The sequence below is a fragment of the Eptesicus fuscus genome, chromosome 12 (assembly GCF_027574615.1).
Source record: "Eptesicus fuscus isolate TK198812 chromosome 12, DD_ASM_mEF_20220401, whole genome shotgun sequence".
In the NCBI taxonomy this organism is placed as follows: Eukaryota; Metazoa; Chordata; class Mammalia; order Chiroptera; family Vespertilionidae; genus Eptesicus; species Eptesicus fuscus.
The window spans coordinates 89,115,583-89,140,833 of NC_072484.1; the positions used below are offsets into that span (position 1 = coordinate 89,115,583).

Below are 25,251 nucleotides of genomic sequence, written 5' to 3' on the forward strand. Positions count from 1 at the left end.
GATGAAGATGGTGAAAAGGGAGTGGATTCCACGTATATTTCAAAGGTGCAGCTTATAGGATTTACTGACAGATTGGATTTCAAGAAGAGTCTAGGAAGTCTGCAGATATTTTGGCCTAAATGACTGGAAGGATGGAGTTGCCATTAACTGAAAGGGAAAAGGCTGCGGGGCGGGCATTGTTAATGGAGAAGATCAGGAGCTCAGAACGGGAAAGATTAACTATGCAATGCCTACTAGACACCTAAGATGGTCGGCAGGAGCCTGGAGGTCAAGGGAGAGGTCTGGGGTAGAGCTTTAGAGTTGCCAGTCAGCGGACTGAAGACCGGATGAGACCAACAAGGGAGTGAGGGGTACATGGAACCAGAATTGAGACTCAACTACTGAGCCCTGGGGCAGTGCACTAGCAAGAGGTAGAGGAGAGGAGGAGGAATCAATTGCTGAGGCAGAGAAGGAAAACCAGAAACCAGTGAAGAATGTGCTCCCAGCATGGTGCCCAGCCCTCTGCAATTCAGACCAGAAGGTGAGGAGTGGCCATCGGATTCAGCCCTGTGGACGGCTCTGCAGACTCTCTAAGACTGCGTTCGGGGAAGTGGAGGAGAGGGAACCTGACTAAAAAGGGTTCCGCAGCTAAAGAGGAGAAACTGAAGGCAGTACATACAGACCAGCTTTCCCCAGAATATTTTTCTGTGAAGGCGAGCAGAGAAGCGGGGTGCCATAGCTGGGGAGAGAAACAGGACACAGAGAGGTAGCGATTGTTATTAATAATAATTGTTATTATTTAGAAAGAAATATAGGATTTCTGGTGTTTTTCTTTCTAAGTTTAGTTTTGTTTACATACGATTGGGGGAGATAGAGCTGGAGCCAATTGATGACGTGGGAAGGAAGGAGCAGAGCTGTGAGACAATGTCCTTGAGGAGGTGGGGGGGGGGGGGATGGGAATGAATGAATGCCACGTGGAGCAGTTGCCCTTGGCCACAGACAGAGGCAGTTCTCCCGTGGGATCCAGGAAAAGCCCGTGGTTGTGGGACGATGCGTGCCGGTGGGTAGATGTGGGGAAGCTCCTAGCAGCTCTCCGTGGTCAGTTCTGTTTTCTGTGTGAAGCAGGAGGCTGAGTCAGTCAGGGCAAGTGAGTATAGAGGAAGGTGACCAGACGTCCCGCTTTGGGCGGGACAGTCCCGATTTTGAACAATTTGTCCCGCGTCCCGCGGCGTTTTAAAAAAGTCCCGATTTTTGAAAAGAATGCACGACAAGCTAGGGAACGGCGGGAGAACAGGAAGGGAATATACGGTTTTCGGCGGCCATGTGGCTATTTAGCCAGGATATGAGTTTTATATTATTTTTGTTAATTTTATAATGTTAAACTTTAATAATAACGAATAATTGTTGAGAACTGATTATCGAGAACTGCTTATCAAAGTTCGCATTGTTGATCAGTTGTTAGAATTCGACCACCATTGTTTGGACTTAATGAACAATGGCATTTTTGGGGATTGGCAACGACGAAAACGTTTTGTAACTGTCTCTCAGACGATACACATCGTACTGCGTGCTAGTGAGCTAGTTAAACAAGTGATGTCATTACAAATCAGCTATTCAGATAATTTAGGTAAGTAATTTATTTATTTATTTCATAAACACATACATTTTCTTGAATTTAGCAGACAGTACTCGTATTATTTATATTTTATAGTGGCGGCAAAAAGTCTAGCGCCGGCCTTGAAAGTGACACGACTTACGTTACAGCAAATTCAGAGGAAAAATAATACAAGTTAGTATTGTTATTATTTAGAAAGAAATATAGGATTAAAATAATTTTAAAAATATAGTTACTTTATAACAATCAAATTAATTAATTTATAAACTAACAATAAAATATGTTCATGTAATTATGTATTTTGCGTTCTATGAAAATTTTTGTTGCTCCATATAGACCAAATTTTTAATCAAGACCCCCCCCTCCCCCCCACCCCCCCCCCCGGTCAATGGTGTCCTGCTTTACCAATGTTAAAATCTGGTCACCTTAGTATAGAGGAGGATGCACAGAAGGTTTGAGCAGAGAGAGAGAGGAGGTATGAGGACAGGGCCAAGGAGAATGGGGAAGTGAATGGGTTTGGCAAACAGTGTGACTGCAGGGCAGCATTGAGATTTACTTAAGATAGTGATCATGGTTGTCAAGTGAAACTTCTGATCTTGGATGTGAGTTTATCTCTAGCCACATTCAATTCTAAATGTGTGGCAGCTGGGAAGGTGGAGAGTTAGGTTTAATCAGGCAATGACTTTGACAAGAGAGAAAGAGCTTTCTATTTTTTTATTTTTTTTGTCAGTCAAACAGGTATAAAGGGGTATTTTATGATTTTAGTATGCGCTTCTCTGATTTTTAAAAATATGCTTTGTCGGCTCTGAAATTCCTCTATGTAGAATGCCTGGCCACACTCTGCAGCCTGTTGTTGTTGTTTTTCTTTTGAGGTTCCTGCCATGTTCTTACTGATGTGTAGGAGTTCCTGTATATTACAGATATTATTCCCATCTCAGTTTAGTCATAACTAAGCTATTCTTCCAATCTATCACCTGTTAGCTTTATTCACGGTGTTCTTTGTTGAATAGAAAGCCTGGACTTGAATGTAACTAAATGGATCTTTTTATTCCTTTTTTGGTAAATGCTTTTTGAGTTTTACTTCAGAAATCTCTGTCTACCTCTAGGTCACGTGGATGTTACTCTATCTTGTCTTCCATTGACTTTGTCTTTTTCTTCACATGGAAGTTTAACCCATCTGGAAGGCACTGTGCGTGTGGTGTTAAGTTGGGGACCAGTTTTACTTTGTTCTCTAATGACGACTCAGTTGTTCCACGGCCACCACTCACTGATCGCTTCTTTTCTCAGTGGCGTGTGCCACCAGCAGTTTCATCAGGCAGTGCGTGCCCGTGTGTTCAGCGGTTCTAAGTTAAAATCCACTAGCTTAGTTGCCCATTTTTGTGCAAAACCCGCACTGGAAACCCATGGTAAACCCATTTCACATTTTAACACATATTCCAGCACATGCCCATCATGCTTGGGAGCAGGTGAGGAACTTGCACCCGGCCATTTGACCTAAGACCTCATTTTATTAGTCATTCAAAATAACATTAAAATCAGAAAAAGAAAAGCAAAGAATTACTTGCCCCCCAAATCCTCAGAAGTTGTTCATTCATGTATTCATTTGCTCACTCATTCAACAGATACTGATGAGGTGCCTACTGTGTGCCAGGATTCAGGATGGATAGCGTGGGGACACAGGGGTGGGCCAAAAAGGACAGGCTGCTGCATTCATGTCCTTGTCCAGTCTTTGCTGAGAAACAACCGTTGGTCCAGTAACTACTCACACCAATTGAGCATTATAATTGTGACTAGAAGTCTACAGAAGAGGCGACTATTTAAAGAGTACGATTTGACCTGATTAGAGAGGGTCTGACCTGCTAGGGAGAAAATAAAAGTGGATACTTTTAGGATGGAAGAACACTCCAGGCAGGTAACAGCGCACCTAGGAGAGAAGGAGACCCGGCTTTCCAAGAAACCGGAACCAGTATGTTCTAGACCAGGCGAGCTCACAAGAGAGGGAGCTTCTTGCCCCGAGATCCAGGTAAGAAGGTGACATTTCAGCCCTGACCAGTTTGGCTCAGTGGATAGAGCGTCAGCCTGCGGACTGAAGGGTCCCAGGTTCGATTCCGGTCAAGGGCATGTACCTTGGTTGCGGGCACATCCCCAATGTGGGGTGTGCAGGAGGCAGCTGATCTATGTTTCTCTTTCATCGATGTTTCTAACTCTATCCCTCTATCTTCCTCTCTGTAAAAATCAATAAAATGTATTTAAAAAAAAAAAAGAAAGTGACATTTCATAATCTATGAGCACATCTTAACACATGATTGTTGCACTGGTAGTTTTTTATCCTACAGAATGCTGCTTAAATGTCATTTTGCATTTACCTTGAGATTAATCTCCTCTTTTCTTTCAGAAAGGAGTCAGCATGATGTAAATCTCAGGTGGTGGGTACTTGTCCTACCCAACCTTTTAATACTCCTCAGGTGCTCCCCTTGAGCAAGGGCCCTTTGTATCGTGTTCACTCAAGGTCAAGAGCAATGCTGAGACATAGTAGGTGTTCATTAAATACACGTCAAATTAGTTAGTTAGTAAAGCAAACATAAACATTTTGTAGTTTTAAGGATATATTCTTTCAGAGCACTCCCAGGGGATACCAACAGCGTCTATTAAGGCAGACGTGACCCTGGGAACCAATCTCTGGGCATGTTCTGCGCAACCGTCTAATATTCATTCATTGGCGTGTTCCTAATGAGGGTTTAAGTAAAAAAAAATATATATATATATATATATATATAATAAGAATTGATTTATAGTTTATTTCACACTTTACCCCTTACATAGTTCAAAAATATACTTTGAAAAGCAATGGAAATTGATTTTGATTAGTATGCTATGTTTTATCAAGGCCAACTTTGAAAAAAGAACTTCAGAGAAACATAGACAGCATTAAAAATAAATATTTTATTTACCCATCAAGGCTTTTCCCCCCTCCCTTTGTAAAATGATTCTTTACAAAATACTGGTGTACGTTTTAGCACAAATTGTGGCATCTCATCTTAGTTGACAGTTCATGTGTTTATGTGGGACGAGGTCTGGGGTTGAGGGGGAGGGGAGGGGAGGGTTTGGGAGAGATCAGTGAATGGACACTGGCGGTCAGCGCTGGGCCAGGGCCTGACGAGAGGAACTGGGGATCGGGACGAGGGAGCTGTCCTAGGGAGGAGGTGGGTGGGGAACGTGAGTGGGCTGTAGAGAGGTGGGGTCAGACCTGGGGGAGCACTTAGTGTGTGCCAGGCTTTGTTCTGCATGTCTGCCATGCTTCCCATCATTGAATCTCTGAGAAGTCGATGCTCTGTGCTCTCTTTATTGTGGGCATCAGATACTGCCCTGCCTCCTCTCCCCTAAAGGTAACCAGACAAGGTCCTTTCATCTGCTTTCTGCCCTGAGGTCTGTGTTTTCCTTGCTTTTGGGCTCCATTCGTTGTCATGTACCGCCACGCAGAGACAGATTTGCCCTAAAGATCCAGTGTCTGTGAGGATCCTACCCCCCCCCACCCCCACCCCCAGGTCCAGCAGCGGGAGGACTGGAGGAATCAGGGAGCCCAGGGAGAGCTGGCTATGTACACCTCAGCGAGGGAGTGGGAGTTTTTATTGTCTTTACTATGTTTAACGTCTAGTTCCCGGAACGGGAAGATTGTGAAGCTGGGCTGCGGAGATGTGCCCCGCGGGCCCTTGGTGGCCATTGGCTCATCTCTTCAAGGACAGCTCTGGTTGTGACTGGCTTTCAGAAATGAGCACCCTGTCCCGCCAATCTTCTCAACAACTCAGTCCCCAGAAGACTCACCGGCTTAGTTTTAGGCGTGGAAGGGACCGCAGGGGCATGGAGCATCACTTCCGTTATCTCACTCGGCAAAGGGCCGCGCTGGGGCCTGAGGGGTGACCGAGCAGCTCCAGGCATGGAGGGTATCGCTCCGACTGTGGGTCCGATGCCCCGGGTCCGAGAGCACGCGGGCAGCCACCGCAAGTCCGCGGGATCCCCTTCCCCTTCCCCGCCAGCAGCCGTTCTTCTAGAAAAGTCCCCTGCCCACATTTCATCGTTTCTTCACATTTGGACCCGTTTTTTCAAAATTGGGTTGTGGGGAAATCCAGTGACCAGACAGCCGAATGGAAACCCCTTAAATAAACGGGGCCGCACGTTTACAGAGTCAGTAATGTGTGTGTTTCATTGAAAAGTTTCACGATGAAGCAACAACAGAAATCACCGTCCTGACAGCCTCGGTCACTTACCTCGAGTGGAAGATGAAAGTAAATATCTGGATGAATTCTTCTCTAAGGGCTCCCCCACCCCTTTTTGGAATGGGGAAAGCGGGAGCCACCCTGAAAGGCACTAGGAGTCAAAGGGAGGCAACGTTGGAGCCGTCCTCTTGTCAAAGGCTGCGACGCTGGCCTGAGTACATGTCTGGAACCGGAAACACAAACCAGTTTTCGTCTCTATTTTGGGGAAAGCTGCCGTTGAGAGGTCATGATGTCATCAATAGGATGATGTGTTTCCATGAAATCTTTGCTGGAGAAACTCGAGGGTTAAAAATGATAGAAAGAGGCTGGGACCGGTTTGGCTCAGTGGACAGAGCGTCAGCCTGTGGACTGAAGGGTCCCCGGTTCGATTCCGGTCAAGGGCATGTACCTTGGTTGCGGGCACATCCCCAGTAGGGGGTGTGCAGGAGGCACCTGATTGATGTTTCTCTCTCATCGATGTTTCTAACTCTCTGTCCCTCTCCCTTCCTCTCTGTAAAAAATCAATAAAATATATTTAAAAAAACATGATAGAAAGAGGATGTCCACTGGAGTCTGGTGCTGGTGACCCAGGCTTGTGTTATCAGCAAAGATTCAGTGATCAGTGTTATGGATATGAAATCACCCCAACAGCTCCTTACGGGGTTCCTCGCTGATGGGAGAGAGCCCGGGACCCCTCCAGGGTGGGGGGCCTGACGGTGTGACATTGCTCCCGCCCCGCAGGGCGCTCAGGCGCTGCTGCCCTGGGTGGTGTGTCATGAGGGTGGTTCACCGTCTCCAGGACTGACACGCTGTGAGAGTTACGGTTGGCGCTTCAAACAGGTTTCTCCAAACATCCTCGAGGAGACAAAGGAAATGAGGCGGAACGGGCCAGTTTCTCCTCTGTGGTCAGCGTTTCCCGGTGTGCAGAAGGCAGAGGGTGAGTCAGGCGCCCTCACTGCTTTGGGAGCTGCAGGCACCCAGCTTTGGGCGTTAACCCTCCCAGCTGAGCGCTGCCTAAGTCCTGGGGTTTAAGCACACTGCAAGTCAAAGCGCCAAGGCGATCCCTTTCTTTCTTTCTTTCTTTCTTTCTTTCTTTCTTTCTTTCTTTCTTTCTTTCTTTCTTTCTTTCTTTCTTTCTTTCTTTCTTTCTTTCTTTCTTTCTTTCTTCCTTCCTCTCTTCCTCTCTCTCTCTCTCTCTCTCTCTCCTCTCTCTCTCTCTCTCTCTCTCTCTCTCTCTCTCTTTCTTTTCTCATCACACTCCGGTTTCGGTGGCAGGAAAGGAAGGATACATGCCCACCAGGTGCCCGGAGGTCCATTTTAGGCGATGAATTATAGGGCCAGCGGTTAGTTAAGCTTTAACTGTGATAAGGGCCGATTTTGGAGGAAACCAGTAGCCCACCATGTGGCCAACCTCTCGGACCTCAAACAGTGCGTTTTCCGTGGTAACCCAGCCTCGGCCTCATTGTCCTGTGGCCTGGGTGAACAGACGGGGCGGGAAAAGTCGGTTTACAGTTGTTCCTCTGGAAAATATTGCAACCATTAATAAATAATAACACAAAAATGAGCTGTGTTTCACGTACTCACGTTTGTAAACAGACTTTTGCCCAGCCCTGTCTATAATACATAGTTGTCTTTAACTTAGGCTCATTTTTTTTTTGTATGGCTGTCCTATTGGCCATGAGATTTCTTTAAAACACAAAACAAAACAAAAAACCCCAAAACAACACCCACAGCTGAGATGAATCAGTTACAAAGGAAAGGCCTGTGGGAGGCAGGAGGTCTGCTGGACATTTGCTTAAACAGAGTTTGTAACCTAGTCTTCCGGGCGGGTCCACCCTCCGGCTGGAGGCGGCCTGCGCCCCTGGAGCTGACCCCGGGGCGGGGGCGGGGGCGGGGCCGGTGGGGACCGGGCAGAGGCCGGGCGCAGGGAGCCGGACCCGCGCCCCGTCAGGGCTCCGCTGGGCAGGGCTCCGGCTAATCCCCCGGCGGACGGGGCGGGGGCGATGGGCTTATAGGCGGCGGCGGCGAGGAGCCGGGCGCAGGGGAGAGGGCGGCCCAGGGAGTTCCCACCTGCGCTCGGGTCGGAGAGGACGCGGACTTCGGCGGGGAGGAGGGGCCGGCGCCGCAGCTGCGGACGGTCGGGAGCCGCACCCGGCGGGCTGTAGAGCCGGGACTGAGGCCGGCGCTCCAGAGGCTCCGGGAGAGAGGCGCCTCCTGCGCCCGGATCGCCCCTCCGCCGCCTGCGCCCCCGCCCGCCCCGGACCCCAGCAGCGCCCATGGCGGCCGCCCCCGCCCCGCGCGCCCCGAGCGGAGCGCTGTGCCGGCTGCTGCTGGCCCTCGCGGTGAGTGCCGGCCCCGGCCCGTCGGGGGGCGCGGGGGGCTGGGGGACCCGATGGAGCCGGTGGCTGCGGCGGGAGGGCGGACGGGACGGGAGAGGCGGCGGCCCGGGCGCCGCGATCCCCGGGGAAGCGGAGGTGTCGCTGCCGATCCGACCCGCGGGCGCAGCGGAAAGCGTGGCCCCGGGGCCCGGGGAGCCCGCGCCCCCGCCCCCGCGCCTTCCGGGTCGCCTGGCCTCCGCGCGGGTTCAGGCCTCCGGGGGCCGCCGGGCGCCCCAGACAAGCAGGGCCCGGGCGGTCGCGGGGGTGAGGGCGCGCGTGGTGGGTCCGGACCCCCGGCCTCCGCTCCAGGGGGCGCGCTCTGGGGGCGCCCGTCCTTTCCATTTCCCTTCCTCCTTTCTGGTCGCCCCGGGGGTGACCTTCCCTTCCTGTTGGAGAAGATGCCCCCCCAGATCCCTGCCCGAGGCACCTGGTGCTCCCGCGCGCCCGCCCCCCCAAAGCGCACAGCCCGGCCCCGGCCCGCGGGAGCGGAAGGGGTGGCCGGCCGGGGTGGGACGGTTCCCCTCGGGCTGACCGGCCTGGGGGACCCGAAGGCTCGGACCCCGTGGGGGAGCGGCCCCCCGGAGGGTGTGGCCTGGGGCCTCGGGAGGGAGAAGCGTTAACCCTTTGCACTCGCTTGCTTTTTTCTCGATTCCTTTATTCTACTCGGGATTTAATTTTTTAAACACCCCTGATCTTACAAAGCGCGGCAGTAGAATAAAAAAAACTGGAGTTTCTTTTCATACAAACTTATTTATTTGGATTTTTTTATATTTCAAATTATTGATACATTCCATACCATTCGACATACGAGCTGCTACTGATGCTAACCGTGTCGAGTCACACTCGACATCCGAGTGCAGATTAACTAGACCCGGCGGGGAGGCGCTCTGGTCCTGGTTCTGGTTCCTTGGACACAGAGGCTCTGGCGCTGGGTCTGCAGTCAGACCCGATGGACCGGGGGCTGGACAGACAGACGGACGGACCGTGGGAAGGTTCCTCTGGGGCCAGGGGTTTGGGGGGGAACCGGGGGCTGAAATACTGGGACAGCGTCCCCCTCGCTGCCGCTCTTATTTTACAGCGAACCCCTGGAACTGTTAGGTGATGAGATTGTAGTTGTCACTGTTGGAAGGTCTTCCGAGCTCCAGGGACCCCACACCCTTCACTGAATTCCTGGGCCCTTGTTGTTGTTTGTATTTATTCATTCATTCATTCATTCATTCATTCATTCATTCATTTATTAAGGAAAAGGGGTGGTTAGTCTCAGGCAATAAATAGCATCGCCTTGTATGCACTTCCACACAGAACTGTCTGCGTCCATCTCAGATCCTTCTAGAAGACAGTGGTGATAAGTGACTAAGGACACGGAATAGCCCCCAGGCCCGGGTCCTGCTTAGCTTCTCGGCAGGATGGACCAGAGGTGGGGTGGGGAGAGGGCAGGGCCTGGGTGCCCCCCTCCTTTTGCTGCCCTCGGGAGGAAGGCCTGGTCGAAGATGTTCTTAAATAAGCGTGACTTTGGAGGACGCCCCTGACATTTCATGACCCGCACACGCCAAGGAGTCCTTCCCCCTTCCACTCCCCCCCCCCCCCCCCTCCGCTTCAACTCTGGCTTCTGCCCAAACACCCAGGAAGCTTCTCTCTCCCGAATCATCAGGCGATTTATTGCCAAGTCCAAGTCACTCCTTACACAACTCCACCTTGGAGATGGTGCCTTTGTTCTGGAAATGCACTCGTCTCTTCTTTCCCGGCCGCTCAGAATCCGGCTCCCCATTCTAGGTCTTGTCCCTGAAATGTCCTACAGGTGCCTGCATAGCCGACGTTTATTTTGCTAGTTTGGATATCTCCATTGAACAATAGGCCTTTAGTGTGAGGCGTGGCACGACCTTTATCTTCCCAGACAATGTTGCTTTTCTTCTGGTGTCCTATATGTCAGACACCTTGTTCCTCAAGGAAGTCGGGAAGCTGTTTGTTTTTCCTTCCCCACTGTTCCCCTCCTTCGATCCCTCTTTCAGTCCCTTTCAATCCACATTCAGAAGTATCTCCTGGTTGACTTTCCTGCTCTCCATCACCTCGGCTACTACTCTCTGCTGTTACACATAACGCCACGATGAATAAACCTTTACATACGTTATCTCCTATGTGGGAAGTGTATCATATTTGTGGGGATGGATTACCAGAAATGGGATGGCCAGATAACAGTATAAATGACTTTGTACTTCTTATAGGTGTCACCAGCTCCCTGTCCCCTCCATAGAGGTTGTGTATGACTAGCCAGGAAGCTATTTTATGATAGACAGCATATCATATCATTGAGGAGATAGATATACACATAGTATACCACATTGTGAGTATGTGGTACTTAATCTAGGCAGTCATTTGGCAAAAGATAAAGTTGAATCCATAACTCATGCAGAACACCAAGAAAATTCCGAACAGATGAGAGATTTAATTATAACATATCTACCATACAGATAATAGAAGAAAACATGACAAATTTCTACTTAAATTTGGAGTAGACATTTATGGCTCAGATTTCAAAAGCCATTTATTAAAATTGAGAAAATCAATTATATTAAGACACACAGACACAAACACTTGTCCATGGCAGTAAACTATGCCAATGTCAAAGGCAACTGACAGTGTGGAGAAACACATTTCAGATCACATTTTAAAGGTTTAATCTAATATATCAAGTGCTCTTCTGAATCAAGAACATGGACATGAACATGGAATGAAAAATTCCCATAAAGTAACAATATTTTAAAATAAAAAATATTTCAGCCCATAAAAATATTTCAACCTCATTCATAATAAGAGAAGGTGACTTTAAGGCTATAGTGAGTCATTTCTTGTTTGGCAAACATCCAGAAGTTGGACAGCTTGCTGTGTAGGCAAGAATGTGAAGAAATTGAAAGTCTCATAGCTGGTGAATGGGACAAAAATTACTACTTTATGGACTGTATACAGGTATATCACATGCAAATTGAAACTTTTACTTCTCCCTTTCCAAATTGAATGCATTTAATATCTTTCAGTTCTTCATATACGGATATCACATTATTTTTATTTTCGAGACTGTAGGATCTTTTAACATGTGCTGAGGCTAATATCCTTGCACTGCTTTTCTTTTTCATAATTTTCCTGTCTATTCCTAATTATTGATATTTTCTTATGACCTTTTAAATCATCATGTCTAGTTCCAGAGAAAATACTGTTGGGATTTTTATTAGGACTATGAAATTTATAACAGTGAAAATTGATACGTTTATGTTGTTTATTTTCCTTTTCAAAATAAAGATATATCTGTTGCAAGTCCACTTCAATGCCCTTGAGAAATATTTTCAGATTTTTCTCAAGTAGGTTTTACATGTTTCTTGTTAAATTTACTCCCTAGGATTCTATTTTATTACTTTTGAAAATTATTTATTCTCTTCCATTATATTACTTAACTGGTTTTATTTATGTGTATGAATACTGATGACTTCTCTATTTTAATTGTTACTGCTGCTCCTTTACTGAAATTCTCTTATTGTTCATAGTAATTTATTGGTTGGTTTACTGGGATTTTCCAAGTAAATAGTCATATCAAATGCAAATAGAGATTTTTTTTTTTTTACTCTTCCTTTCCAATTCATATGCCATCTCCTATCTTTCTCTTGCCTGATATACTTTAACTAGGGGCCCAGTGCACGAATTCATGCACCTTGAAAGGAACTGTGAGTCACGAGGCTGCAGCGGGCACAGGGGCAGGTCTCGGCCCATCCTCCACGCCCCCTCCTGGCCTCTCCCGCCGTGGCCCCCAGTCCCCTGTCTGCCGGCAGCCCCGCTTCTGCCACCGCCACTCCCACATGCTGACGGTGCCGGCCTGGCTCACACCCACTGATGGCATGAAGCAATTGGGGCTGCACCAGCAGCGGGTGTGAGCAGGGCCGGTGCCGTCAGCAGGTGCGAGTGGCGGCTGCTGCCCTGATGGCCCCTCAGGAGCAGGGGGAAGTGGAGAAGCCCTCATGGGTGATCGGGGTGGGCAGCCGCTGCTCGCACCCACTGACGGCGCTGAGTGATCGGGGCCGGCACCGGGTGGCGGCAGTGGGTGTGAGCAGGGCTGGCGCGGGCAGCAGGTGCGAGAGCACAGCGGGACCACAGTGCACGGGAGCAAAGAATTTTCAGTAACCACCAGAGGCTCGCCCCGATGACAGTGACTGGTGCCCCGCCTTGGTCTGGCTTCCCCGCTCACCTGCTCCACCATCCCGCTGTGGCTGATGCCTTCCATGTTCCGTGCTCTGCTGCCTGCTGCCGACGCCTGCCATGGTCTGTGCACGCCCCCTGGTGGTCAGCGCACGCATAGCGACCAGTCATCTGGTTGTCTGGTCTACCGTTCGGTCTATTTGCATATTCAGGTTTTAACCTTTTGCACTCGGATGTCGAGTGTGACTCGACACGGTTAGCATTAGAATAAAGGAATCGAGAAAAAAGCAAGCGAGTGCAAAGGGTTAAATATATAGATGTCACATTAACTGTAAACAATGGCCTTCATAAGTCTGTTTTGTTGCTGAGTTTAGTGTGGCTGCCATTTGTGCTTTCCTATTGATGTTGTGATTATAATTTATATATATAAAAGCCTAAGTGACCATTATGACCGGACGATCAGAATGACCGGTCGACCAGTTGCTGTGACACGTACTGACCACCACGGGGCAGACTCTCAACGCAGGAGCTGCCCCCTGGTGGTCAGTGTGCTCCCACAGCCCCTTCCCTAGCCAGCAGACCTCTTGCGGTCCCTCCCCCTGTCCAGTAGGCCCCATCCAGCATGAGGTTCCTAGACCTCGTGAATTCCTGGCATGAGGTTCCTAGACCAAGCCAGTGACAGGAATGTGTATCCCAGACCCCTGCGAGGGCCGGCTTACCTCCAGCTCGCCCCTCCGATGAAGGCTTTGTGTTTGGGTCCCAGGCTAATGAGGGCGACACTTGTCTTAGATCTAAGGTGGACCCATGTTTTGTTTTCACTCTTTTCCAGGGAATTAAAAAAAAAATAGTCAAATCTTTTCGGATCAGAAGTCATATTTAGTTACTACTCTGAGTTCCTCCTTTGCCCTATTTTTGCCTAGCAATTCCTTGCTAGATGCTTTAGGACGTCTCCAAAACAACGTATCCGTCATTTTCATTTTTGGCACGGGGGGTTTGTCTGAATGTCCTGGCTGCCTTTATTGGAAATTAAAATGGTTTCCCAGTTCCATTCCTCACACAGGTCAGACTTACTTAGTCAAATGGAAAGGTTCTTATGTAATTTATCTGCTTACAACCAGCCTTTGTCTGATTCTCTGTAGGAAGTAAGACCCATGTGCTTTGTTCATGCTTTCAGAATCTGTCCACACCTACTTGTCAGAATACATTTTAAACTTCTGTTCCTCTCGTGCTGTATGCATCGGCTCTTCCAGATTTTCATGTTCAGGTCTGTGCCGTCTCTGAGCCTCTACATCTGCCATTCCTCTGCCTGGAACATATAAACTCTGCTCCTTCTTGGCGTGGGTAACCGTGCCGCCACTCTTCAGGTGACATCATCCGGCTCTGACCCGGGGCTGGTTTCCCCGCTCTCCCATAGTGCCCTGTGCTCCCCTGTTACAGCCCTTACCCTACTTCACTCAAGTTGCAAATATGCCTTGCCCTTGAATCGGAGTGTTTGTGAGGATCATGTTTACTGCTCTGTGTGTGACACATGGCAGACATTCCTAAATATTTGTTGGATGCATCAATGAGTGGATGTATAGGACACTTCTCCAAAGTATCGTCTTCATTCATTCTCTCCCTCTCCCCTGTTTTTTACGTAGTCCAGGTCACCATTCTCCCTCTCTTAGAGTCCTGCTATAGCTTCCAAACTGGTCTCCTGGCTTCCATCTTTGCTTTTCTGTAGCCTATCGTCACATAGCTACCGGAATGCATCTGTGCAAATGAAGAATGGTTTTATGTAAATACTTGCCAGAATACGCCTCTGCGGCTCCTACACCTGAGGCTGCTCCTCTCTGCACTCAGAGTGAAGCCTGCACTCCTTCGTGTGGCCTTTTAGACCCTGTGTGATCTGCCCTGACTGTCTCTTTAACATCATCTCCTGTCACTCTTCCCGCGCTTGCTCCTCTCCGAGGGCCTCCGTTTTGTCCCCGTAAAACTCAACCAGTTCCCTCCCAGGACACCTGCTCTGGTGCGTCCACCCGGAAGGCTCTGCCGCTGCTGCATTGTCCTCATTGCATTCACGCGTCTGGTCTTCCCACTGCCGCTCTCCGTGTCTTGTTTTTCTCGTAACGTTTATCTCCTGGCCTCATGTGACCTTTGTGCATTTGTGTATTAACTCGTTGAGTCTCATTATGATGTCACCTCCAAGAGGTCAAGGACTTTGCCTTGTTCATGGCTGTAGCCTTTGAACTCTGCCCAGCAGCTCGCAAGCAGCCCCTGAAGGTTGGTTGAATGAGAAAGTGGATGCTCGCTTGCAATCACCTTGAGCTGGGACCCCAGTCCTCGGACTGCACTCCTGTTCTCTCTGGGCTCTGCAGCCTGGACAGTTCCTCCCATACTGTAACTTCCAGTTCCCACGCTCTCTTCATGGTGTCTGTCCCCAGTTTCCAAGTGAACTGTAATTCTGTGTTACCTGATTCTTCACATGCAATTAAAATTAGATAAAGATTCTTCTATGTGTATTGGAAGTAAAATTTATTTTTTTAAATATATTTTTATTGATTTCAGAGAGGAAGGGAGAGGGAGGGAGAGATAGAAACATCAAGGATGAGAGAGAGTCATGGACTGGCTGCCTCCTGCACGCCCCCAACTGGGGATCGAGCCCGTAACCCAGGCAGGTGCCCTGACCGGGAATTGAACTGTAACCTCCTGGTTCATAGGTCATTGCTCAACCACTGAGCCACGCCTGCCGGGCAGAAGTCAAATTTTTTATTCAAGTTTTGCTGATTTTAATTTATGTTTATAGACTTTGTAAGTAATGATGTAAATGTTACTTTTACTGATCTTGCATTTGGTCAAACTATAGAAGAAAAATGGTGCATTTTTCAGAAGCATCCATTGTAAAATGTCAGAGAAAATGGAATTAAATTGCAATGTGTTCAAATATATATTGTATTGGAATTGGTTGGTTCACCATAAATCACTAAATCATTAAAAAAATTTTTAAGTAAAATATTTTCTAAAATGACCTCAACTCTCCTTTATGAGAAGATGGACCTTCAAAATAAGTTAGTATTTCAAGGTTACGTGCTCGTTCCTGGGGGTGTTTTACATGGAAACGGGCCACATCACCCCGGGGCAGTGAGTCAGTGCTCCTCTTTAGAAGCACTGAGGTATTTTTTGTTTTGTTTTGTTTTTAAAATACATTATTATTGATTTCAGGGAGGAAGGGAGAAGGAGAGAGAGAGGGAAAGAAATATCAATGATGAGAGAGAATCATTGATCGGCTGCCTCCTGCACGCCCCCTACTAGGGATCAAGCCCACAACCCAGGCATGTGCCCATGGCCGGAATCGAACCCGGGACCTTTCAGTCCACAGGCCTATGCTCTAGCCACTGAGCCAAACCAGCTAGGGCGAAGCTCTGGGGTTTTATTTAGGCTGTTTTTGATTTGGTACCACAGCTCAATTAGGCAATTGGCAATTAATGGAAACATTTTGCCGGCTCATTGATTTGTTTTTGTTTCTCTCTCCTATTTACACACCTGTGCTGCCTTCCTAACAGTTTCGGTGCGTGCTTGCATAGGTTGCCTTTGGTTCCTCAGTATTCCCACTGAGTTTGGGAAATGGTTACTAGCTTTATTTTATAGGATAGGGCACAAAGCCCACGATGGGAGGGACTCTCTGAGTACATTCTCTGTGAAGGCGTGAGCCAGGACTTTAGTCTATTGTTTTCTTCTTACCCTGATACCGTTTTTCTGATGTTTTACTCCAGTGTAATTATGACCTTATTTTGTTAGTTATATAAACTGATTTATAATTGTACAAATTTATAATTTATATATATATATATATATACACATTAAAAGTATTTTTAACTCATAACGTTGAATTGATCTTTAGATCTTAACATGTGCCTGTGATGCGTGCAAAACAGTGACACTACATGTTCCCTCCCAACTGGATGCTGAGAAATTTGTGGGGAGAGGTAAGAAACTGCCCCAGTAGGTAAAAGCCTGATTTGTACGTTCTTGTGAAGTGAGTGTAACTTTCAGAGGAATAACTGTATTGGAACCAAGAGCTAGAACTAATATAGCACATTATCATTTATAATGCTTATGGTATCATTCCAATGAAAGGAATACTGGTTTTTTTTTTTAATTTAAAAACATGATAATATGAAATAGATAAAATGTTTACTTTGAGTAATAAAAATTATTAATATTCGCATTAATTGAAGGAGATGGCATATGTTTTAACATGTTTCTGTGAAATGGAGAAATTGTGTTGAAACTGTTTCCTAAGTTTAATGGTATTGTTTTTGGATTTTTGTCCTAAAACATTTTGGCATCTTATTGACATTGATTTTCACATATCATTTTTTCAGTAATTAATTTTTTATATAACTCAACTGTATAAGAAAAAAAATCAGACCAATGAGAACACAGAATATGATGACTATTTAATAATAGACATAAAGAGTTCAAGAATATCTTAATTCAATAACTGCCCATTTTAATTCTCTAGATTCTACTTACTTCAAATGTACTAATTTCATGTAATAAACTTTTTTTGGTGTTAATTTAAATATTCAAACAATGGGGTTTCCATGCTTTTATATCAAGACAAATGCCTCTCTATAAAAGGGTCTAGTATATGGGTTAGCAGTGATGCATGTGCCAATTTGTGTTTAGCACAACTTAGTTACCCAGAGTTTTATGTTCTTTTAAAAGCGAAAGATGTACCAGTGTCAGTGGTTAATTCTACGTTTTTGCCCCATGCGTACATTTCGCTAAAACCGCACATTAGCGTGCGCTCCTCACGAAGGCGCTGTGCACGTTCTTTCGCAGTGAACCTGGAGGGGTGCTTGCAGTCCGCAAACCGGATCCACTCCAGTGATGCTGATTTCCAGGTCTTAGAAGACGGTTCCGTCTACACAGCCAAAGCTGTTCTCTTCTCCTCCGCGAAGAGACATTTCACCGTCTCCCTTTCCAACTCGCAGACCCACGAAGACAGGAAAATACACGTCCTTTTAGAGCGTCAGACAAAGGTACCACACTCCGAAAGGCAGTGGAGGGAAGGGTGTCCTCCAGGTGTAACCCCCATCACGGGAGCATGTGCAGGCAGAGCGGCGACGGGATAGTCTGGCTGCAGGAGGACGAAGCCGGGACCAGCTTATCCGTGCTCACACGGAAGAGGCCTGTGCGGCACGGGCTCAGGGGAGGCTGTGGTTTGGGACATCCAAGAGCGTGAGATGAGCTACAGCACGAGAGCTTGAGATTAGACACGAAGGAGCACTTTCTGTCTTTTCTGTAGAATCGATTTTTAAGAACAAGTTTTGAAACTGTATCTGGAGGCCTCGCAGCATGGTCTTGAGGGTTAGAAGGGCATGGTTAGGCCTTAGACGGCATGAACGGTTAGAACGGCACGGTTAGGCCTTAGACGGCATGAACGGTTAGAACGGCATGGTTAGGCCTTAGACGGCATGAACGGTTAGAAGGGCATGGTTAGGCCTTAGACGGCATGAATGGTTAGAAGGGCACGGTTAGGCCTTAGATGGCATGAACGGTTAGAAGGGCATGGTTAGGCCTTAGACGGCATGAACGGTTAGAACGGCATGGTTAGGCCTTAGACGGCATGAACGGTTAGAAGGGCATGGTTAGGCCTTAGACGGCATGAACGGTTAGAAGGGCACGGTTAGGCCTTAGACGGCATGAACGGTTAGAACGGCACGGTTAGGCCTTAGACGGCATGAACGGTTAGAACGGCATGGTTAGGCCTTAGACGGCATGAACGGTTAGAATGGCACGGTTAGGCCTTAGACGGCATGAACGGTTAGAACGGCACGGTTAGGCCTTAGACGGCATGAACGGTTAGAAGGACATGGTTAGGCCTTAGACGGCATGAATGGTTAGAAGGGCATGGTTAGGCCTTAGACGGCATGAACGGTTAGAACACATGGTTAGGCCTTAGACGGCATGAACGGTTAGAAGGGCATGGTTAGGCCTTAGACGGCATGAACGGTTAGAACGGCATGGTTAGGCCTTAGACGGCATGAACGGTTAGAACGGCACGGTTAGGCCTTAGACGGCATGAACGGTTAGAAGGGCACGGTTAGGCCTTAGACGGCATGAATGGTTAGAAGGGCATGGTTAGGCCTTAGACGGCATGAACGGTTAGAACGGCACGGTTAGGCCTTAGACGGCACGGTCTTGAGGGTTAGAACGTAGATGGCTGTCAGGTGGTGGTCTGGACCTGACCTGTGCTTCTGGCATGGTGACGTCCAAGCTCACAGTGCCTTCTGTTCCACCCCGGCCGCACTCCCTGCAGCAGCTGGAGTTGTCACCACGTCTCCCTCCTCGTTCTGACAGCTCTCTCTGGGGGTCCCGGCTCTTCCTCCTTGTTGGTGAGTGGAAGAAGCTCACACCAAACCCAGAAGGGCGCACAGTCCACTCATGTTCTTTGCGTAGCTCCCCTTCCATGGTTTTGCATGGCCATGTGGCGAGAGTCATCTTCGTTCTCAGCGTTGCTTCTCGCCTTACAGTTCCATCTCTCTCTTCCATAAGCCCGTCCCACTATTTTCACAGAGGGCTGCCGCGTTGTGTCTTCATGACCGTTTCGCAGTGTTGATGTTTAGCTTTATTTCCAAGCACAACCCGGTCCCACACCTCCCCGCTCAGCCCGGGAGAGCAGGAGGGTGCATCAGCGCCCAGTGCTGGAGAATGACATGGCCGTTGACTTTCTTTTTTCTTTTCTCCTGAATCGAGGCACCACAGCAGAGGCAGCCCAGAGAAAAGGTTCTGAGACGAGCCAAGAGGAGGTGGGCTCCCATTCCTTGCTCAATGATGGAGAACTCCCTGGGCCCCTTTCCACTGTTCCTGCAGCAGGTGCGTCTGCTTTCTGCCACTTTTTTTTTATATAGACAGCGAGTATTTAAAACATAGTGGTGTGTGATAGATGAATGAAGGGGTATGCATAGCATATGTTTAAATACATGGGGATAAATATATGTCTTTATACCTACACTAGCTTTCCCGTTGCAGGAAAAATCCTGCAATAGGATTTCCTGCTGCACTCTACCCTGCCTCCATTCCTCCCTTGTCTCCCGCCCCACCTTCTCCTCCAGCCCGCCCTCGTTTCCCTTCGCCCCCCGGCCCCGCCTCCGCCCCGCCCTTCTCCTCTTCTCCCGTCCCCCCCCCCCCCCCCCCCCCCCCCCCCCGGCTTGCTTGCTTCTTCGAAGCTTTACTCCCTTCTGCAGCTCTTGGCTTCTTTGGACGCTGTCTTGATATGCAAATTAGCCGCCATCTTTGTTGGGATAATTTGCATACTCGTCCTGATTGGTTGGTGGGCATGGCTTGGCTGGTGAGCGTGGCTTAGGTGTAGCGAAGGTGCGGTCAATTTGCATATTTGTCTATTATTAGATTAGATGTACTTTTTGCAGTGTTAGTCATGCAACAGCCATTATTAAAACTGTAAAGCCCAGTTAAGACTTTCAGACACATGGCTCCCTAATGGATTTTCCTGTCAACAAGGGGATCAACAAGGGGTGTGGTCTAGAAAACTCCCAAACATCTCCGGTAAAAAAAAAGGATGAATATTGCTTGTTGAGAAAAGGCCAAATGCTGTGAAGGGAAGAGACACATACACCTTCCTATTGCTTATCCCCAGGTCCCCTGCTTCCATCAACTGGATCCACATTCTCTCTCTCCTCTCTCTCTCTCTCTCTCTCTCTCTCTCTCTCTCTCATGTTTAGTGGAAACCTTAGCAGCTCTCTTTGCCTTCTTCCACTCCCAGTGGCCACCACCATTCGGTCCATGACTCGGGTCTCTCTCCCTCAGTTCTTGAAACGGTGAGAGAGCATCCTCCTTGACGTTCTGCCCACGGCCTTCATGGGCTGAGACGCCAGCAGACAAAGCTGAGAGACACGGCTGGGAAGCAGCTGTGTGCGTCATCCCATGTACAGTCAGGACCTTACCAAGAGGCCGGACACGACTTGGAAGAAACTTGCTTTTGAATCAAGCGCCAGACGATTACACTGGCCCAGACATGATGCCGTGTTTATTCCCATGATCCCCGCCCCACACAGAAACTCAGCTCCTGTAATAAAGCAGATGCTGACAAAGAACGGACACTAACTCAGCAAAGCATTTTCCAAGTTTTTGCTGTGCAGGCAGAACACTTTTTATCTCAAATATGCTATCCTACGGGGTGGGCAAAGGTAGGTTTACAGTTGTGAGCATGTGGAACAGTGTTCATTCTTGTATTATTATTTATTAATTATTGTATTATTTACTTGTATTACAACTGTAAACCTACTTTTGCCAACCCCTCAGTGGTGAGAGCATCAGCCTGTGGACCAAAGGGTCCTGGGTTCGATTCCCGATCAAGGGCACATACCTTAGTTGCAGGCTCAAGCCCCAGCCCTGGTCTGGGTGCATGTGAAGGCAACCAATTGACCTGTCTTTTTCACATCAGTGCTTCCTCCCTCCCTCCCTCCGTCCCTCTCTCCCTCCCTCGCTTCCTCCCTCCCTCCCTCCCTCCCTCCCTCCACTGTCTCTAAAAATAAATGGAAAAAATACCCGCAGGTGAGGATTAACAACAGCAAGGAAGAGCAGCAGGGTAATTCTTCATGCTCAGAATACTTGGTTCTCTAAGACAGGCAAAGTCGTAGATGTTTGAGCCACATTTTCCTTCGTTATTCTGGAGAAGTAAGATGCTACTACATTATTTTCTTCATGCTTTGCTCTTGAAATTTCTCAATCATCAGATGTCCTTATTCTCTTTTGCTTTTCATTCATACATCATCATAAATAGAGGGCAGCTAGCAATTTCAGTAAAACACGGCAATGTGATTATATAAATATATAGATGAAGGTTTTGCTGAAATAAAGTTTTGTCTCACGTATATAATATCCACCTTCTAGATCGAATCTGATACAGCACAGAACTACACTATATACTATTCCATCAGCGGGCCTGGCGTCGACAAAGCACCTCTGAATTTATTCTACGTCGAGAGGAATACCGGGAACCTGTTCTGTACCGGTCCTGTGGATCGGGAGCAGTACGACTCTTTTGAGGTGAAGCCTAGCGTGTGCACACTGTCTCAGTAACGATTACACTTGTCCGTTGTGTTCCTCTGTTCATTTACCCTTTTCTGTCTTCTGAGTTTATCATCGAGGCAACCGATAGCGCAGACTTCGCTTGAGGCAAAACGAATTTCATGGATTCCCTTAGAAAGTTCTTGGTGTCATAGTTTTAGTGTTTTTGCTGTTTGTTTTTCAAAAAGGAAAAGGAATACCACTTCAAAAACATTTATTTAGTTGACAGAAGAGCTCTGTGAGCCTCTTTCTGGTGGAGAGAGAGACGGGAGGTCAGTGACGTTTAGAATTAGGCCCCGTACCTTTGCAATGGGAGAAAACTAACTTGTGGTGAGCAAGTAAGGACTACGGACAGATTATTCAGTCGTTTCATCATCTGGGTAACTTCCCTTGGAGGAATGAGAGCTAATAATGTAAGAATTTAACCTAATGTATTGATTTTCCAGGAGGACCTGGTCATTAGCGTAAATCAATTTTAATTAGTTTATGTCTGTTTTTGATTAATTATTCACTAGTAGACCAAATTAACTGAACAGGCATTTATACTTTGAATTAAATAGTTAGGGATAGAATTGCTACAGCATGGCCCTCTAAACACCTGTGTTGTTCCGTTCTTTCTATGGTAGTTGTCCTGAGAAGAACTGGGATTGAAATTCATATTATAAAATCAAAAGAAATAGATTGCATTGTCCACACAATTTACAGCCATTCATTTGTTCTATTTCGCACGCCCCCTTTTTTAAATCAAAAAGTTTATATGAAGGCAGTTATTTAAATGTAACCATCAATATGCCTAAAACCAAAATTAGTAGAAAATAAGACAATATCTAAGTTAACAGCACATGGGAAATTTGGAGTCCTAAAGATCCAAAGTTGAAAAAGATCCAGAAAATTGTATTTAAAATTAATGCACCTGAAACTTTCAAACAAAGCAAAACATAATCATCCTTAAGACTGTTTTGGGAAAATAATAATAAAAACCATTACACTCTTGTACAGCAACAGTGAGGAAACCAGAATTATCTGTTATTACATTAGACAACTTAAACATAGAGTGTTGATTTAAACATGAAATCAACCACCTTTTGTGGCCTTAAGGGTATGTCCACGTCCAGATACAATAACAAGTGGTAAGCCTCACACTGCAGTGCTGAACAGTGTGCAGCTTACAGCCAACACTAGTGTGAACCATATTTTGATGGATTATTTTTGCTCTTCTTATTTCACTCTCTTCACAGATAGTGGCCTTCGCAGCAACTCCAGATGGCTACCATCCAGAATTCCCGCTTCCCCTGGTAATCAGAATTGAGGATGAAAATGATAATTACCCCATTTTTACAAATTCAACGTACATATTTACAATTGCTGAACATTCCAGAGTTGGTGAGTACCCACCCACTTTAACAATGTTTGGCAGCTTGGTGTGTCAATTCCAAAGTTCAGTTTTCCTGTGCTGTTGGGAGGCAGCATATCCTACTGGTAGGGAAGAGGGACTTCTCCTCAGGCTGCTCTGGGTGCGACTCTCTCTGCCTTTCATTAGCTCGCTGTATGCCGGGACCCTGGGCAATTGCTAAAATGTTGACAAGTCTTAGTTTTCTTGTCTGAAACAGGGGGTATCAATATGCAGGTTTGTCATGAAGAGTAATCCCATCTAATAAAAGAGTAATATGCAAATTGACCATCACTCCAACACACAAGATGGCTGCCCCCAGGTGGTCAAAGATGGCCACCCCCATGTGGACACAGATGGCCGCCACAAGATGGCCTGCAGGGGAGGGCAGTTAGGGGTGACCAGGCTGGCAGAGGAGGGCAGTTGGGGGTGACCAGGCCTGAAGGGGAGGGCAGTTAGGGGCAACCAGGCTGGCAGGGGAGCAGTTAGGTGTTGATCAGGCTGGCGGCGGAGTGGTTAGGGGGTGATCAGGCTGGCAGGCAGGTGAGCGGTTCGGAGCCAGCAGTCCTGGATTGGAGAGGGAGCAGGCTGGGCTGAGGGACACCCCTCCGCCCCCATGCACGAATTTCATGCACCGGGCCTCTAGTTGAAGCATAATACACATGGAATGCCAAGCACAGTGTCTGAAAAGTAGGAATTCCTCCATAAACGTTACTTTGCCTTCCTGTGTAACTAACATTACCAGGGAAGATGTGGAATCAGAAAGGATAGGGGACAGTTTAGCTTGAAGAAGAATGTGTGAGATAAAAGAAATCCTTTTAAGAGAATGTACGCCAAAAATAGTAAAATCTTAGCCTTGAAGAGACCTACTGATGGTCTATAGTGATTAAATGATTGACACTATTCTGGGCACAATCATCAAGGTCATTGATAATAATAGAGGTGCTTTCTCATCTTGTGGGAATGCACCATGTTAGCTGGAAGAATGCAGTCTTTGAGTCTTCCTCTAGAAAGATCCAACTAAACCAAGAATTTTCAGAGAAAACGGACCTGTATGATCAATTTAAGTACAATCTTACAAATAGAAAAAGGCCAAAGAATAATTAGAACTCTTCATTCTAGAAATACAAAGACCATGAAGGAATAGTGTCAACATTTATAAAATTATACATTGAATGCAGTAAATATGGATATGGTCACCGAATTCCAAGATGTTAGGCTGCTGGGATACTGAGAAGGAGGGGATGCTTCATCTAGAAATCCACAAACTATTATTATAATAAAAACGATTATTACTCTGACATATAAGTAAGTTTTCCAAAGCATTTTCGAAGTACCGTATTTTCCGGCGTATAAGACGACTTTTTAACCCAGGAAAATCTTCTATACGCCCAGTCGTCTTATACGCCAGAAAATACGGTAGATGGAAAGGAATGATATAAAGGGAGAGTTGAGCCCAGCTGGTGTAGCTCAGTGGTTGAGCATCGACCTATGAACCAGGAGGTCACATTCCTGGTCAGGGCACAGGCCCGGGTTGGGGGCTCCATCCCCAGTGTGGGGCGTGCAGGAGGCAGCCGATCAATGGTTCTCTCTCATCACGGATGTTTCTCTCTCCCTCTCCCTTCCTCACTGAGATCAATAACAACATGTATGTAAAGGGAAAGTTGGGAATGTGAAAGTTTTGGCAGCTAAAGAGGATTTTCCACTGTGCAGGCTCCACCGTGGGACAGGTGTGTGCGATTGACAACGATGAGCCTGGCACGCTGCACACGCAGCTCAAGTACTCCATCCTGCAGCAGCTGCCGGCGGCCCCCACGCTGTTTTTCATGAACCCGACCACAGGTGTGATTACCACCACGACGTCTCAGCTCGACAGAGAGGTAAGGCCAACATTCTCCACGTATTCTTCGCCATGTTGTTAGTTAGTAGCACCTGTAGTCAGTGTGTTTTGAACAGTATGTCATGAATCCAGTTTTCCAAACATTACCATGTTTAGTATGTTAATGGGGGTCAGTAACTTTGCAGTGCACTGATTTTGAATCTCTAATGTGTTCTCTAATTGTGTTTTATAAAAATCGAATTTCCTAATACGAATATTTGTAGTATTAAAAGCAAATATCAAATAGGAAAAGTGGAACTTTTGGAAATGTGTAGAAATTTGGAAACACAACAGTGTTCCTTTCTCTGTCTGCATCGTATCTTCCTCATGAAGCTCATTTGCTTTCGTCCACTTGCGTAGCTTAAAAGAAAGTCCAGCCCTGACCGGTGTGGCTCAGTGGATAGAGCGTCGGCCTGCGGACTGAAGGGTCCCGGGTTCGATTCCGGTCAAGGGCATGTACCTTGGTTGCGGGCACATCCCCAGTAGGAGGTGTGCAA

The 25,251-nt window shown here is 47.2% G+C and overlaps 1 protein-coding gene across 1 annotated transcript in view; it reads left to right on the plus strand.

The window, feature by feature from the left end:
* Positions 1–8,123: 8,123 nt before the first annotated feature.
* DSC2 (desmocollin 2) overlaps positions 8,124–25,251 on the plus strand; it is a 31,415-nt gene continuing 14,287 nt past the window's right edge. Inside the window, exons 1-7 of the mRNA XM_054723851.1 lie at positions 8,124–8,189; positions 16,288–16,372; positions 17,235–17,434; positions 19,152–19,271; positions 21,309–21,464; positions 22,724–22,868; positions 24,589–24,755. Of these exons, the coding sequence (XP_054579826.1) occupies positions 8,124–8,189; positions 16,288–16,372; positions 17,235–17,434; positions 19,152–19,271; positions 21,309–21,464; positions 22,724–22,868; positions 24,589–24,755 (939 nt within the window). The remainder of the gene's footprint in view (positions 8,190–16,287; positions 16,373–17,234; positions 17,435–19,151; positions 19,272–21,308; positions 21,465–22,723; positions 22,869–24,588; positions 24,756–25,251) is intronic.